Source organism: Corylus avellana, chromosome 7 (assembly GCF_965113065.1).
Source record: "Corylus avellana chromosome 7, dhCorAvel1.hap1.2, whole genome shotgun sequence".
Classification (NCBI taxonomy): Eukaryota; Viridiplantae; Streptophyta; class Magnoliopsida; order Fagales; family Betulaceae; genus Corylus; species Corylus avellana.
In genome coordinates, this window is record NC_142496.1 from 20,518,081 (window position 1) to 20,536,211 (window position 18,131).

Genomic DNA, 18,131 nt, shown 5'->3' on the forward strand with positions numbered 1-18,131 from the left:
GGAGAAAAATACGGTAAGAATTCAAATCAAATATCAACCAATCAGTGCAGTGGCCCACATTCACTGGCCAATTATGCCCTCCACTACGAAACACAGGATTCTACCCCATCTTTGTCAAAGGTCAAGCGTACAACTTGGCATGCATATATATTTTCCAATTTTTTTTTTTTTTAAAAAAAGGAAGTGAAAGAAGAAGAAAGCCTTATTTAATGCAACAAAACAAACACGTCATTGCCCATGGAGCAGGGGTAATATAGTAATTGAAGAAAAACTGTCGGCCTCTCTTAACCCTGGTTAATCGTAACCAGAGTTCCTGGTTGCAGGATTGTTGCGGACCGCTCGTGAGTTCTCTCTCTCTAGTATTAAGCGTCGGTGACTCGTACCGACACGTACGAGTTAACCCGCGGGTTAGTTTTTAAATAGAGAGAGCGAGAGAGGGACAGAGGTAGAGAGAGAGGGAGAGTGGTATATAAGCAACGGAAGGCAGGGCCAATGCCTCAGCAAATTCAGAGAGAGGGAGAGAGAGAAATGGGGGATTCAAGCGATTCAGTGTCAGTGGATATGGAGGGGATCTCCTTCGGCGGAAAGGTACCTGCATTCCTTTCGAAGTAACGCATTACGTGCGCCTGTTTTTCATGCGCGTAATGCTTTGTTTGGTTGCTGAGAAAATGTTGGGAAATGGAAAGAAAATTTCGGTTTTGGAGAGAAAAAAAGAAAGGTAGAAAGTAAATTTTGAATCGTATAGTTTTTGAGTGTTATGCACTCAGGAGGAAAACGACTCCTATCTCCTCAACTAAGCGTAATGCAAACATTTGACCAAGTTGAGGTTCTTTTGAACAATTTAAATAGTTATTTGTTCGTATAGGAATTGACTAAAGGAGTCATAGTTTCTGGGCTTTTAATTGAATACAATTACCATGGTTATAATTTTATATTGTTGTGTGTCCTGATTGATTTCATTGTGTTTTCAAGGTAAATTCTGATGGTTTATTGGGATTATTTGGTTAGCATTTGAAAGTTGTTCAATTGCTGCATTGAGTTAAGATTGTCTGAAATGCTCCAAACCTTAGTTAGTCTTTGATTCTGAGTTTGGGCATCAGAAATAGGAAGATAGGATGGGTATTGGGTAACATTAAACATTTTTATCATGAAAAAATATTTGGAAAATTTTAGTTTGTATTAAATACAGGCAGTGGGGGGGTTCCTTTATCTTTTTTGACATAGTATTGTAAGGATGTTTCTTCTGCAATTTGATAATTTCCTTAAACGCTTAAAGTTTAATGGATTTTTTTGTTTTGTATTAAGTATTGTTCTTCCCGGTGTTGCTTGAATTATTATCTTTTGAGCGATATTGGATATTTATTTCTGTCTTTTAATATCTAAAATATTTCAATTTAGGTCAACGTACTTTCAATGAGTTGATGAATATGGTTGTTAACTTTTGAGCTTTGACAATTTGATTGCATGTAGAATGCTAATGTACCAATACGAGAACATTAGTTAGGTTTCTTATTTAAAGTTGAACTGCACATAAAAACTCCATTTGGTTACATTATATCGTGAGCGTGCCTTGAATGCTTAAGTTTTTTGAAGTAAATGACCCCCAAAAGGTGTTTGACCTTTTTGATGGAAGGTTTACCACTTTAATGGTTGTTACAAGGTTATGATAAATTTTGTTTAATTACAAGATTGTTTATTTCCAGGTAAAAAAATTGGCTTTGCTGCTCTGTGGTCAATACTCCATGTTTAATTTCCTCACTTTTCTTCCATGAATATGACTAAATGTAGGATGCACACATTGAAATATTCTTGCAGGAGCACCTTATAGAAACTTGTCATGGTTACGTGTCTGTTGCTGTGATTGGAGATCCAGACAAGCCAGCTCTTGTAACTTATCCAGATTTAGCCCTAAATCGTAAGTAGAAGTTAATTTTTATGTTTTACAAGAATAGTTTTTTTCCCCCTTTTTCCATCTATTACAATTTTAGATTGTCACGCATGCAGCATGTCCAACACTTAATCCTTCTGGGGGAGATTTTATTCATTCTGAATTCTTTAATTTGGAATGGAAGGGGCATTAGTTACTCAACAAGCCAATTAAGTTATGGTATATCAGTTGATTTACTTAATATATCTATATGCTATAGTGTTATTATGGTCTGTTGATTTTTCATATGGTTAATTGCTTTGAAGTCTGCATGGAGTAATGGATCAAATTGTCCAAAGTTTGGGAAATTATGAGTAATATAAGGAAGAATTTTTGAGAATTTATATTCTCAGAAATGTTTGTAATTGAAAGTAATAGCCAAATTTAGCTTTTGAGGTTGCGTGGTTGAGGTGGACTTGAACAATTATTATTATTATTATTATTATTTTTTTTTTCTGACAAATGTCAGCAATTTTCGTGCAATTGAAAATTTCCAGCTCCCCTCATCAAAAGAATTGCATTCTTGATGGTCAGCTTAAATTTGAATCTATATTCTACACATGGAAATGAAAATATGTAGTTTATGTCCGTGATTTGTTGCATTGGGAAATTAAGAAGTCAAACGATATTATAAACTGGTTTGGCCATACTACTAAGCTCTAACTTGTCTTCTGTCTTTTTATGTGATTGATCAGATCTGTCCTGCTTTCAAGGATTATTCTTTTGTCCAGAAGCATGTTCCTTGCTGCTCCACAATTTTTGCATATATCATATTAGTCCTCCTGGGCATGAGGTTTGTAACTCGTCTGCATATCTTAGTCCTGCTTTGATTTCACGTCCACATTTTCCTAATATCTCTTTCATTGATACTATAATTCACATCATTTATTTCTTCAAGAGCTGTTGCAGTTAGGAGCTCCCGCAATTAGCCCTGACAAGCCTGTGCTTTCTGTTGATGATTTAGCAGATCAGATTGAAGAGGTTCTCAACTTTTTTGGGTAATTTTATTTTTTCACTTGATATTTATCTATTCTCTTTTAAGTGTCAGCTAATCAAAAATTTGCTTCAAATAGTTTTTATCATTTTGTTATAATTTCTGTTGGCTAGAAATGCTCTGTTAGTTTTTTAAAAATATGTCGAAAGATATTTCAACTATTTATAGAAAACATTCCTGAAATATGTTGCTTTGTTCATACAACATCATCAGTTTTTACTTACATTTGGATGTTATGAAGGGAAGCAACTGATGTATCTCTCTCTCTCTGTGTCAGACTTGGTGCTGTGATGTGTTTGGGGGTTACAGCTGGAGCCTACATCCTTACCCTTTTTGCTGTAAGCTTTTCTGCTTGGCACAGTACACATGTTTTGGTTGCAAGTGACTTTTAGGTTCTGTTTTGGACTCATGTGAATTAATTGATCTTACTGTTACTCTCGACGACAGATGAAATATAGACAAAGAGTTCTTGGTCTGATACTTGTCTCTCCTCTATGCAAAGCACCCTCTTGGACAGAATGGTTGTTTAATAAGGTTCTTTTTCTGAACCTTTCCACTATTTATTTAGGTTGGAGAATCTTATTATTATGTGAGATTCAAAATCTTCTCTTGTGTACTTTGTTCTGCGGCTTCTGCCCCTTTGCACTTTAATGAGATTGATTTATCTATAAAAAAAATCATTACAGGTGATGTCAAATTTACTCTACTTCTATGGCATGTGTGGAGTGGTGAAGGAGTTGTTGCTTAAGCGTTACTTCAGCAAGGTATTCTCCTGCTTCAGTTTTCCTCAATTGATCTTTGTCTTTCCAGAATTTTATTGGATTTTAAATAATGGTTGCAGGAAGTTCGTGGCAATGCCCATGTATCAGAATCAGATATAGTTCAGGCATGTATAAGAGTTAGTCCTCCAACTTTTCCAATCTTTCCTTTTTTTTTTAAAAAAATAATAATAAATAAAATTTTACAATATTCTCTTTATAAATTCAAAAATGACTGATAGTGGTTGTCAAAGGCAGAGTACTTGTCTTAATTCATGACATAATATGTTTCTTTCTACAGTCTTTGGAGGAGAGGCAGAGTTCAAATGTTTGGAGGTTTCTTGAAGCAATTAATGGGTAAACCCTGTTCTTAAGATGGCAACATCCCTAGCATTTATAGCATACAAGTGTGAATGTCTGTTTTGAAATCATTCTATGGTCAAGAGCAGCTTAGAGTGAACACTTAAGAATAAAGATTAACATTTTTGTTTATAAGCAAATATGAGACTAAAGATTAATATTTAGAGTTTCTGTGAATTATAACTCATAAAGACATGTCAAGTCCTTTTCCGATTATATCACTGAGTGTGCACTGATCAATGTGAGGATTGCCGCCCTTGATATGGTTAACCTTCTTGACAATCTGGGAGTGATTATGACTCCATTAATTGTTTTAATACTTTATAGAAGACTATCTTGCATGATGTGGGTTACCTTATGTGCTTGGGGTTTCCTGATTGAATTCCTGGGGATTAGGAATAATTTATTTTTTGGTCTTGCAGGAGACCTGACATCACTGAGGGCTTGAGAAAACTACAATGTCGTTCTCTAATTTTTGTTGGGGATAACTCTCCATTTCACTTCGAGGCTCTCCACATGACTTCCAATCTAGATAGACGATATAGTGCGTTAGTTGAGGTATGTAACACAACTTTATCATATTATTTTTGAGTAATGTTATTTAGTAGGTTGTTATAAGGTTACTGTATAATTTGAATAACATGGCAGTGAAAATTAGCAATTGATTTTTTATTTTTATTTTTATAAGTGCTGATTAAATGGTTGATTTGACAATGCCATATGATAGTCTACTAAATAGCATTAGTTATCATTTATATAGATTAGGGTGGCATCAATATGGAAGTGAGCTTTATATACTGGAGGTTTACAGGTTCAGGCATGCGGGTCAATGGTGACAGAGGAGCAGCCCCATGCCATGATGATACCATTAGAGTATTTCCTCATGGGATATGGCTTGTACAGGCCATCTCAATCAAGTGTCAGCCCAAGAAGTCCCTTGAGTCCCTCTTGCATTGCCCCGGAGCTTCTTTCACCCGAAAGTATGGGGTTGAAGTTGAAACCAATAAAAACACGAATTTCTCTGCAAATCTGAGAAGAAGATGAAAGTTGCAGGGAATATTGTATTTTTTTTTTTGTAATCTATTATATCATAGGAGTTGGTATTTTTCGTGATTGGTTGGGGTTGATCTGTAAGAGAGGTTTCCAGGGTGTAGATAGAGGGGGAAAAAACCAAAAGATGTGAGAGAAAAGTTTAGAAAGAAAGCACATATATTTTCATTCTTTCATTGTAACCATATCACTGTTGGTTGAGGTGGGCTTTAGCCGAGCTGTCTGTAAATCCTCAAATAATCATTCATCATTGACAAACAAATTGTAATAATAAGAACAATAATAAGCGATGGATGGTGATTTTGCTTTTCTCTGCTTTTTTTAATGTTTATCTTCTTTTAGTTAATCATTTTAATTCTACTTTTTTGTTTGTTTGTTTACTAGTGGAAGTCTGTTAGGTTTGCTTAGCTGGCACTTTTTTTGGAGTTTGGGAATTTGGTTGGCTGATACGTGGAGGGAGTGGGATTTACCTTTCTGGGGGCTACAGATAGAAGTGTTGTAGCCGGTTCAGCTTGTACGGACCATCCTCTTTCTATTTTATTTGAAATAGAGGAGTTATTTTAAGGACCTTTATTTTTAAAGTTATTGGAGGAAAGGAAAGGAGAGGAGAAGAAAACGGTGAAAAATTTTTGGAGCCAAGGAAAGAGCAGGAAAAATAGTTATTTATTATAGAATGAAAAAGAATAATGCTAGAAATTATATTTTTATTTTATAATACCAACTTCTCGGAGAGGTTTTCGTTAAAGAAGATGACACTGCTACATTAACATTATAGGATAATTGTACACGATAAATAGTTGGTTTTTAGCGTTCCTGACGAGTAAAAAGGAAAGTGTAAAAATATGGGGTAATGCACGCCCGTGCTGTTGATCTTAAAAAAAAAAAAAAAAAAAAAAAAAAAAAATTTTGCACTGGGCGTGCCACGCCCGCGCGTGCTGCCAATTAGTGCTCAAAAATATGTGTTAAGCTTAGTATATTATTATTCTCCCTTCAAATTTTCAACATTTTAGTGATTTAAAAAAATAGAAAAGGCTTTGAGGGTGTAGTCCCCGTTCATATCCCTTCAAATCATCTTCTCCAAAAATATGAGTAATGTTATACACTACATTTTTATTTCACAATTAACAAGAACTAATTTAAGAATTAATTGAGATTGCCGCACAAGTATTATGAGATAATGTGAGATAAAATTGTAAGTTTCATTGTTAGTCCAAAAATATACATCCAAATCGGAGAAAGAGTAAGCGGTAACCCCTTCCCTTCTCCTTTTCTCTACTATTCATGAAGAGGTAGCACAAAACTTCCCACATGGCCGTCAGGTTTGCACCATCGTATAAATCATAGATACTTGTAAATCTGTAATACATATATTACTCTTTTTTTCTAATGACATGTAATATGTTTAAAAGACAAAAAAGAATGAACCACAACAGTATGTTCTGCTTGCATCTATTGTCATGCTCATTTATGGGGATCAGGATCTTCTCTAGTTCAAATGAATTGGAAAGTATCCGGTCCTTTATATCACAAGGGCAAAAATGTCATTTCACATTTTTTTGGGAATAATTTTGCCTTTGTATCTAAAAGATTGGATATTCTCCAATTCCAATCATTTTAAAAGTTCCTCTTGTGCTACTTAAAAAATGAGGTGGCTTTTAAAATCACAATTTGATCAAAATTCAATAATGATCAATCATAAGCTCAACGGTGATTTTAAGAGCCACATAATTCTTGGAGAGACACAAGCGTGACACAAAAAAAACTTGTAACATTACTCCCTTAGTTCAAATGAATTGGAGAATATCTTTTTAATTAATGGGCCAATAATGATTAATGTCATTAATTATAAATCAAGGAAGATCAAAAGAGAACTTTATTGAGATGTAAGTGAGGTGGTAATTTATAGGGGAATAAGATCTTGTTCATTTAGTGTAAAATGAGGAGTAATATTGTCTTAATATTAAAGTTGAACCAGTTATGGTGTGTCACTTTTCATCGTATGCGACACATATGATAGAAGTCGAAAGTTGTATCAAAATTTTATTTTGAATAAAATGTTTAAAATTATTTTCCTTGTTACACAAGTAATTAGTATTTGTTACGCAATAAGGACTAAGGTATTCCTTGTTAAAAAAACAAAAAAAAATAGACATAATTATAAGTAAGGGTCTGTTTGAGATTACATTTGAGAGATATAAAAGTCTTTTAACATTCAAAAAGTCTATTTGAATAAAAAAGTACTCACTTAGTAATTAAAAGCGCTTTTAAGGATTCAAAAAGTTTAAAAATGGCCAAAACTCACTTTTGGCAAAAGCTTAAAAATGAAACTTTTGCCAAAAAGCTCTTTTTGACTTAAAAGTTATATTTCTCAAATGCAATCCCAAACATACTCTAAGTATTGTTTGTATTTATTTCACCTACCATATTTTTCCTATAAAAAGGGATTATTTCTATTGTAAAAATATTGAAGACAATATATAAAAGCAAAATGTAATCGTTAAAGTATTTTTTTTTTTTAAAAAAAATTTAAAAGGATAAGCTAAAGAGACTAATTGTGGCTAGTCTACCTGGGCGTGACCATAGTAGTAAGTAACCGCTGGAAGCCGTACAGAAGGGGCCTAGACGGTGGGAACCGCAGGCACTCCCTTAAGTCCGACTGAGCCATTGCCTGACCCAGCTCCACCAGAGCATAAATGAAATTCAAAGCAGCTAAGAGTAATTCTTTAGTAGTGAACGTAGACGTCTAAAGTAGAACCGCTCAAAACTCTCTAGTCTTTTCTTCCTTTGCTTATGCTATATTGTTTTCCATTTACATCTTATTACAAGTTTCTCCATTATTAGAATGGAATCATGCTTTATTGTCTTCCATTTACATCTTATTACAAGTTTCTCCATTATTAGAATGGAATCATTTTAGATTGTGGTTAGTCGCAAGATTGCCGTTATCCACAATTTGGGTAAAGTCTCGTTGTAAGCAATTATAGTATCATGGAGAACCCACTTTGACGATATATATGTATATATAATTGTTTTTTTTTTTTTAATTTGAACAAATCGTTAGTGATAGATATAAAAAAGGAAGATGAAAGAGATGATAATGAGTGGCTGAGAAGGTTGATGCATAAATGAGAGAGAGAGAGAGAGATGTAGAGATGAGGCTTGAAGGTCACATGTCCTCTGAGGTTGCTCACAAGTCATCACATAAATTTATAAATAAAATAGTTGTCTCCTTTGTCCTCGCCGTTGAATTAAGCGTTGACATATAAACCACACCAAGTAATTGCTTACCTACTATCCACAATCCACTCCTTACAATCCTAATTACATCAATCCACAGCCGCACAAGCTAGGAAACCCCTCACCCCCTTTATTTCCCAATTGGAGGAGTACAAGAAAATAAGATTTTTATTTTATTTTATTTTATTTTTTTAGCCGCACAAGCTAGGAAACCCCTCACCTCCTTTATTTCCCAATTGGAGGAGTACAAGAAAATAATATATATATATATATATATATATATATTTTATTTTTTATTTTATATACACATCAATTAAAATGCTGAGAGTGAAAGTATTTGCTTATAAAGCATGCTTGTTTGAGGGTCATAATCCTATAAAAAATATCAATGACCCATGGATATATGGTGCTCATCAGCTCATCTTATGATCATGACCTTGGAACCTAATTGGCCCTAAGAGTGAGAGAGAGAGAGAGAGAGAGAGAGAGAGAGAATATTCTCGAATAATTTTTAGTTGCATGGGATTTGTGGACTTTGGGCTTTCCTATCTTTTTGGGTTTTATAAACAATATTCATAAAAACCAGTAGCCATAGGCCCATAGGCCCATACTGACATGCACAATATTGGATTACAAAGGCGGTCAAAGGTAGAAGTAAATTTTGATGCAACTGGCAATGATATTGCAAAACAAAGAGAATTGTTACTGAAAAATTGTCGGGTTTTTAAGGATGTTTTTTTCATACTGCTCCAATGACTAAGTTAGTAAAATATTTTTGAAAGTAACCATATAGAAAAAAGTTTTGAGAAAGATAATATAATATTAATTTATGGAGAGTGTCGCCTTTTAACATGAAAGACTCTTAAATACGACTTTAACGAAGTCGCTTGATGATTGCAACATGTTGAGCTACGAGTGTCTAAAACACTTTCTAATTATTTGTCATATATTGGGTTGCCTAAGTGAATCGACTACCTACACAGGCGGAACTACTAAGAGGCTTGGAGGGCTTTAGTCTCCCAACCCTCAAAATGTTTTTTAAAAAATATCTTATAATCCTTTTAACAAATTTTTATTCCCTTAATTTTTTTTTTTTAATTATTAATTTTCATCTCCCATGTCTAAAATCTTATCTCCCCCTGCATGCACATAGCTAGATAGATAAAAAAAATAAAATAAACAAAACAAGATATATATATATATATATATATATATATATATATATATATAGATCGATCGATGTTCTTACTATGCATTTCTGGTCAACTTTGAGAATTTATAGTTTATTGATAGAAAATGAAATTGCATCTTAAAAAATATAACCGAATAATAATTCACCCAATAAAACCAAATATACAAACCAATCCAAACTGCCTAACCCCATTAAGAAAAAACGAAAGAAAAAGAAATTATAAAATCCAACTTGCAAGTTGCAAGAGAACCATACTGATCATGACGACCGCCGCCACCTCATCATTCATCTCCATGCAGCGAAGCCATGGTGACGACGGCGAGCTTCTGAAGGTTCAACTTCACCACAGTGTCTACAAACATCTTCGTATCCTCGCCGGTATTCCCCTCCGGAATATCGACAACATAGGATTCCAACACAACGGTGTAAACCTTACCTTCCTTGTTAAACTCATTTAAGGAAGTAACCGACCGGTAATTTTTCAGCCGGTGCTCTCCCCCGACAACCCTAAAGCTCAGTATATGGTTCTCGTCATCCAAAATCTCCAGCCTCTCGGTGCTCGTCGACGCCGGCAGCCCCGAAATTACTGTGACCTCTCTTATGCTTCCAATCCCGCCGTCGCCTTTCATATTGCAAGTCTTGATGAAATGCTTGTATTTCTGCGGGTTGTCGAAGCTCCGGACGAAAGGCCACACGACGTGAGCTGGCGCGTCGATCCGCTGCGCTATGAGAGACGTGCACGCGTCCGGAGAGGGCTGGGATTTGTGGTACGTGCTGATTACCGGTTCGAGCTCCACGTGTTCTTCAGCGGTTAGACCTTGAGGATGAAGATGGTGATGAGAGTCCATGGCCGCAGGGGTAGAGCCGCACGCACGGAAACAATTGAAGAAGAAGATTGGTAGCTAGTACTGGTGAAAAGTAATGGCTTTGGTGGCCGGGTGATGTTCATGGGAGGAAAAGAAAGAGAAAGAGAGAGAAATCAATTGAATGCACGAGGGAGTTTAATTATTTGTCTTTAGGAGACTGTTTCTGTCGTTTGGACATTTATGACCTTGGCAAACTTCGTCTTTTACTTAAAAATGTACTTGGTTCTAAATGAAAACAATTAAGAGGGGTCCAAACATAACTATATTTGGAATTAGAATCTTTCCATTTCATTTGAACCGGGTTAGTTATAGTGGAGAAGTATTTTTATCTCATCAAAAAGTGAAAAGACAAAAATACATTTTATTATAACTAATTGGATATTATCTAGTTCAAATAGTTCATTTGAACTGGAGACGATTATATTCCTATATTAAGAGTTAAAGACGGATTGAGATTCTTTAGAATTTTCTTTAAATTTGAGATTCTTAAATTTATAAATTTTAGCCGTTCATCTTATCTAAACGTTTAAAATAAGTCATATTTCAGCATTTAATGAGAAAGCTATCCTGAAATATTCTTATTTTAGACGTAATTTATGAATTTAAAAATTTCAAATTTTAAAAAAATTTTAGAGAATCTCAATCCAAGTTAAGATAGTTGTATTAGCCCTTATCTTTGGAATGACAGGACATGGGCATAGCCAGTGGCCCAGTGCCCTAGGTTGCTGAGGTGGATTAGAGAGACACCCTACGTGGAGCTTTTATCAGGAATTGTTTTTTACTATAATGTTTTTATCAAGATTAGCAATAATCGTTAAATAAATTCCGGGTAGCAATTCTCAACCTGATTAACATGCTTGGGGTAGGGGGGTAATTAAAAAAAAAAAAAACATTCTAGGGGTAGTGTCACAAAGTCAACCTATACATATTTTGATCCGTACAATTTCCTACCTGTCAGATGATAAGGGATTCATGTTCGGATTCATGTTCATATTGCATTTTTTAAGTGGATTTACATGCTAACTACTTAAAAGAAAGTCACTTAATTTTCAAGGAGTAGTTTAATAAATTGGAGACCAAGTCTCATAAAGCAAGAGTTTCTAAATCAAATCCCTCTCTCCTTTTTCATTCTACTTGTGTGGATATGTAAAAAAAAAAGTCATTTAAAACACTCAACATCAATGATAAATGAGTATGAAAAATAGGTACCGTTCTTTCTATTATTATCTATGCTCCCTATTATTGGGTGAATTGTGAGAGAAGTCTTGCTAGAGTAGGAAGCCTACTCGCCCGAACAAGTTGTTAGCCTCCTCTAGCCCCCACCCAGTAATAAAAAGATGAGATGATACTGGAATTATCCATTAGAGGATCCTAAAATTAGAATTAATATTCATGCATGAACCCAATCAATGTCCCAAAATTAGTAGAATTAGTTATCCATTAATTTATCCATATCTTTCAAGAAAATATTTGTAACCAAAGCGCCTGTTATTTTAGCATGGTCTTAAGCTTTTCACCCGGATGATTAGTAAGAGCATGTTTATGATTACGTTTGAGAAATAGAGTTTTTAAGTTAAAAAAAAAAAACGTTTTTTTTGGCAAAAGCTTCATTTTTAAACTTTTGCCAATAATGCGTTTTGACAATTTTTGGATTCTTAAAAGCGTTTTCAATTTTTTTTTACCAAACTAATACTATTTTTTTCAAATTGATTTTTTGAGTATTAAACGCACTTTTAGACCACTCAAACGCACACACAAACAGACCATAAGGAGGGAAGGGAATTAGATTATGAAAGTTTTTAAGTTCAAAATATTTCTAAGTGGAATAAAATAGATTTGGCTTAGGCGCTCATAATTTTTTTTTTTTTAAAAAAATACAGGATTTTTTATTTTAACAGTTCAAATTTAATTTTATTATTTTTTTTATATAAAACTTATATATATATATATAATTGTTTTTAAAATTAAATCTAAACAATTGAAAAACCTACAAAAACTCTCCTATAATTATTTTTAGACCACGTAAAGTCGTTAACCTAATCCGAATAAAATAACATGGCAATTGACAATCAAGCTTCTTTCAGCAGTGGGCATAGAGAAAAAGCAAGCACACACATTGACAAAACCCAGAAATGAAAATTAGTAATAGAGATGATTGGTGTTTAGAATTCCTAGTTTCCAGTGTGATGGGTAAATGGGGGCAAAGTGGGAAATGGACAAGAGCGCTGAGGATGGGGGATTGCGATGGTGGTCGCAATCGTTAAAAGGCAAGTTGGAGATTCGTGGATCATGTGAGAAGTCTAACAAACTCCGGCGTGATCCCGACTTTTTTTGTTCTTTGTTTTCACACTTTGGTGGATTCATCACGCTCACCTCGTCCTGCCCATAATACTTTATGAGTAATGCTATCACCCCCCTTCACATCAAAGCCTACAAGTGACGGAAGAGCCGGCATCAGTCTTTGTCAAAATCACTCCTTCTTATGTACCTCTGTGTTTTTGTGACACACCCAAAGAACACAACCCTTTTGGCATGAAATTTGGTGGGTGATTTCCCTTCGATTTGTATCTTTATTTATAGTTGAACAACCCAATCCTCTTTCTCTGTTATAATTTCATTTGATTTATTTGGGTTTTGTTATTTCACTTATTTGTATGGTTCAATTTGTTGTGAGTTGATATCTGGGCAAGTTTCTCCTGGTTATATGAAGATCTGATGAGGAAGATATGAGTCAAGCTTGAGTTTCGTTCCACTTAATTGTTGCTTGTTATATGTGTGGGGTTAATTAGTTTGACCAATTTAGGCTGTTTAATTATATAACTTCCCTGGCCCTGTTCTGTTGATTTAATCATTAGTTGATTTAGATTAATTTATGTTTAGTTATTAAACTATTCGGATCAAGTGAAAACATGTCATTAACTTGAAAACATTTAACAATTAATGTTGAGGTCTGTGTTAATTCTATTATCATCCTGTGTTTAGGCTGTTATGGCATATAACATTAGCACTGACCATTCCTGATATTCTTTTGCAATGCAAATAGGAACTAAAAGAATCCATGGGAAATTGTAATCATGAATATGGATAAATGATCACGCTTTCGGATTGTGAAAGTCTGTTAGTACTTATGATCTTATCACACCGAGAAGAACTTCTGTAAAAATGGTATATATTTATGTAGATGATATGTATGATAAAATGTCAATGAGAAACATCCTTTCGCTCAAAATGCTATATATTAATGTAGATGATCTGTATGATAAAATGTCAATGAGAAACATCCTTTCACTTAAAATGCTATATATTAATGTAGATGATCTGTATGATAACATGTCAATGATAAACATCCTTTCACTTAAAATGCTATATAATAATGTAGATGATCTATATGATAAAATGTCAATGAGAAACATCCTTTCACTCAAATAGAGTATCTCTACCTTGTATCAAACTCATAAACGACAAACGTCTCCTCTAGCGAATTGCCTCTCACAACCCTTCTTCAACCTCAGCTCCCCAAACACACAACCCCTCTTGTTTCGCAAACATAAGCCAACACGGTCACCAATATGCCCGTGATTCAAAATCCAGGTCCTATTTAACCTTCATCACTTAATTATAATTAAGCTAATCAGCAATAATTACCTTTATGGTCATCTTCTCAGCCATGAACTTCAGTTAGAGCAGCATGCAACTTTCAACAGCAAATGTTGCAACACGAAATAATTCCTCCCTTGTACGAATGCGTCTATTAGGATTAGGATTGTAACACTAGGAAAAGTTAAAAGGATACAAATATTAATAAAATATATATCTTGGTTGTGACAAGTTTAAGTGTGGTTAGAGCTGAAAGTGTCAAAAACACTCAAAACAAAGTTGTAAAATTAGGTCCAAAACTTAGAAAAATTTAAGATGAGCTGATTGCTCTATTCGATTGACGGATGACACTGTTCGAATGACAACTAGTGACAGATGGGTCTATATCAAATTATACAAACTTGAACAATTGCGTTTAATCGGAGAGCATCTCCACTTGTCAATTTGTGATCAAATGATGACAGAAGATCAATGGTTTGGATCTTGTCACCTGCCGAAATGATTGATGGGACATGCATTCCAATGCTGAATGTCAGATCGCGTTCGACTGGCGTAACGTGCCGTTCAACCATTGATTATCTCCGCATGTCAATTAGCTAGTGTGCGGTGAGACATGGCGCTAGCGCGGCTCGAATTTATTGTTGTTGACTCAATGTCGTTGAACAACGTTGAAGAAGAACTTTATTTTTCTTCCTCTCAATTTGGGCGATTCTATAGAAGGCTTTGTAAGTTTGTTGAGTGCTTTTGAGTGTAGAAAAAAAGGAAAATTAAGAGAGTTTGTAGACCTAGTTCCAATAATAAATCCAAACATAAAATACAATGCTAAGATGAAAAGAAAAGAAAAGCAAATACAAAATGGGTCCATGAAAGACCTAGTTCTCTGTTGAGAACTGCGCACGCTTGCCTACATCAAGCTGAAAGATGAGCTAATTGCTTTGGTGTCTGAGTGGCCTGCGATGGTTTATAAATTAAAGGGGAAATTTCACTTTAACCTCCTAAACTTTCAAATCTTTCAATTTGGACCCTTGAACTTTCAATTGCTCTCAATGTGGATTCCTCCGTCAATTTTAACTGTTAAAAATACAAAAAAAGACCAAAATATCCCTGATTTTTGTTTTTTTCAAATAAAAAAATGTTTTGGAATAAAGGGTAAAGTTGAAATGTTATACAAAAGTTAGGGGTATAAATGTCATGTAACGTTTAAAATTTGATGGAGGGGTCCACATTGAGAGCAATTGAAAGTTCAAGGGTCCAAAGTGAGAGATTTGAAAGTTTGGGGAGAGGTTTGTCAAATTACGTGAAAGTTTAGGGGGCCTAAACTAAAGTTTCCCCTAAATTAAAAGTAACCACTTGAAAGTCGTTGACTTGCCCCTACTTCCAAAGCCTGACAAGTGATTTTTTTTTTTTTTTTTTTATTTTTTATATATTATAGCATCTTCAACAGGAGTAGCTAAAATAGCTAATAAAAAAGTACAAATTTTTAATTTAACTACTCATTTTTCTATACAGATTCTCTCTTCTCTTTAAATATTCTTTTGTAATGGAGAGAGTGAAAGGAAGAGGGGGGGAGAGAGAGAGAGAGAGAGAGAGAGTGAAAGAAAGAAAGGGAGAGATAAAAAATAATAAGAAACTTTTGTAGTGTGAATGATGAATAGGCAAAAGAGTCTATTTATTATTCACATTATAAGAAAAAAAATGTTAAAGTGCTATTCTGGCGGACGCAAAAAATAGCTTATAATAGTCAAATTTAACTATTATAATGATTGATGGACACTATCAGAATGAGAATAAGATATGAGATGAGTATGTAGCATTACGAAGGTAGCTTGTTTTTTTGGCCTTTTTTGCACATGGTTTCTTGGAGAGGCTGGTGAATGCATTGATTCAAAGGCAAATCAACGAAATTTGCAAGACAAAAAAGAAGTGCAGAAATTGTCGTGTATTAGGTTTTTTGAAATGTAAAAGAATTATGGATTTGAATTTTGGTTCATTACAGATCTAGATGTCGTCTGCTTCGGTCGTGGATGGTTATTGGTAGGGGATTTGAATTTTGGTTCATTACAGATCTAGATGTCGTCTGCTTCGGTCGTGGATGGTTATTGGTAGGTGGAGATCTGCGATTGTAGTCAAAGAATACTGCTCAGGAGTCAGGACAACGTCAACTAATCCAAATTTTTTGAATAATGTTGTTTTGGCTGTATAAAGGTATAAGGTAAAATTAAGATATATATATATATATATATATATATATATATATATAAGAGAATAACTTCTATAAGGTTTTGGCACAAACCAAGGTATTTGTGCCCTCCAATAAGAAGACGACATATTAGCGTGGAACACTATAACAGAAATATGGTGTTCTACCTAATCTTTTTTCTAGAATACCTAAAACAAAACACCTTCTAGAATAACATTTTCATATTTTTCTTCAAAACCACCTCAGTCACCAACCTGAGGAGACACTGCCGGAGACGCAGCTGGAGACAACTCCAACGCCGGAGATGACGCCAACGGTACAGAAAACACCGGTGAGAGAGAGGGGCACCGAAGAGAGGGAGGAGGAGCTTGGTTCTTACCCGGCGTTTTCTATACCGTTGGCGTCGTCTCCAACGTCGGAGACAACGCCAGAGACGACGCCAACGGTGTAGAAAACGCCGGTGAGAGAGAGGGGCGCCGGAGAGAGGGAGGAGGAGCTTGGTTCTTACCCGGCGTTTTCTGTACCGTTGGCGTCGTCTCCAGAGTCGGAGACAACGCCAGAGACGACGCCAACGGTGTAGAAAACGCCGGTGAGAGAGAGGGGCGCCGGAGAGAGGGAGGAGGAGCTTGGTTCTTACCTGGCGTTTTTTGTATTGTTGGCGTCGTCTCTGGCGTTGTCTCCGGCAGTGTCTCTTCAGGTTGGTGGCTGTGATGGTTTTGGAGAAAAATATGAAAAAAGTTATTCTAGAAGGTGTTTTGTTTTAGGTATTCTAAAAAAAAAAAAAAAATTAGGTGGAACACCATATTTTTGTTATAGTATTCCACGCTGATGTGTCGCCTTCTTATTGGAGGGCACAAAGGCCTTAGTTTGTGCCAAGGGCCCAAGACCCTATAAAAGTTTTTTTTTTTTTTTTTTTTTTGACATGTCCGTACAAGAGGGTAGAGGGGATTCGAACTAATGACCCCTGTTTCATTAGACGTGATCTTAGCCGTTTAAGCTACTTCTTGGAGACAAGACCCTATAAAAGTTATTCTCTATATATAATCCTGTCTGCCAAATTCTCATTAAAAGATGGGCAAATTTACTAACATCTATAATCCTGTCTGCCAAATTCTCATTAAAATTGATCTTGAAATTCTGTAATAATAGCGTGGCAATTGAAAGTAAAATTATGAAACAGAAAGGAAAATAAAGTCAAAACATTATTATTATTTTTTTAAAAAAAAAAAAATTAGAAAGGTTGAAATAGCACGCCCACGAAAGGGAAGTTTGATGATAAAAGTTGAGGTAGATTATAGGATGCCCGTGCAATAGAGACGCTGCAACAACCTAGTACTAGACTTTGGGTAAACCAAAGGATTGTGATTGCAAATGCATTCATCCTATGAAATATGATAGAGTGGTAGTTGCATGATGTATCCTTGTCTTGACAATCGCTACTTGTGGTCCCTTTTTGACAATTACAATGTCTCCATGACCAATATATATATATATATATATATATATATATATATATATTATATATATATATATATATATAATTTGTAAAAGAGATGGACCATAGACGGACAACAAGTGTAGTAGCTTGCATGAATTTGCTACTGCCTTGATTCTCATTATGATTCTTTTGTTTTTTTGGTTGGGGGTGGAAAAGAGAAGAAGATTTGAATTAGTAACCTCCGCTTCTTGAGACGTGGTCTCAATCATAGTTCATCCCTTAATTAATGAAATAGAGACCATAAAAACAAACTTATTACATAACAAATTTTAGAAACAAGTAGCAAAAGTAATTGCATAAAGCCACACACACACAAAAAAAAAAAAAATGCAACATTTTCTCTTTGATCATTCTTTCATCTTCTCACTTTTAAAATTTATCATTGGATCTGTGAGGTTTATGTATGACGCATATAACTCCACGGATATAATAGTAATTTTAAAAAGTGGGAG

General features: G+C 34.8%; 2 protein-coding genes across 5 annotated transcripts; one reads left to right on the forward strand and one right to left on the reverse strand.

Annotated features, from left to right (window-relative positions):
* Window positions 1–429: 429 nt before the first annotated feature.
* On the forward strand, window positions 430–5,398 carry NDL2 (N-MYC downregulated-like 2). 4 transcript variants are annotated; one of them, XM_059597752.2, is made up of 11 exons: window positions 430–588; window positions 1,789–1,915; window positions 2,623–2,720; window positions 2,837–2,925; window positions 3,199–3,259; window positions 3,369–3,455; window positions 3,608–3,685; window positions 3,763–3,819; window positions 3,981–4,036; window positions 4,462–4,597; window positions 4,800–4,881. In XM_059597752.2, exons 1-11 carry the CDS (start codon window positions 493–495, stop codon window positions 4,824–4,826), a joined length of 912 nt encoding a protein of 303 aa, XP_059453735.2. In that variant the 5' UTR covers window positions 430–492; the 3' UTR covers window positions 4,827–4,881. The 4 variants fall into 4 exon arrangements, with proteins under 4 accessions (XP_059453735.2, XP_059453733.2, XP_088374407.1 ...); XM_059597750.2 differs by having other exon boundaries at window positions 434–588; window positions 4,851–5,398; XM_088518281.1 differs by having other exon boundaries at window positions 435–588; window positions 3,763–3,807; window positions 4,851–5,398.
* Window positions 5,399–9,710: 4,312 nt separating this feature from the next.
* On the reverse strand, window positions 9,711–10,506 carry PYL2 (PYR1-like 2). Its single transcript, XM_059598706.2, has one exon. The coding sequence runs from the start codon at window positions 10,364–10,366 to the stop codon at window positions 9,800–9,802; it is 567 nt and encodes a 188-aa protein (XP_059454689.2). The 5' UTR covers window positions 10,367–10,506; the 3' UTR covers window positions 9,711–9,799.
* Window positions 10,507–18,131: the final 7,625 nt, after the last annotated feature.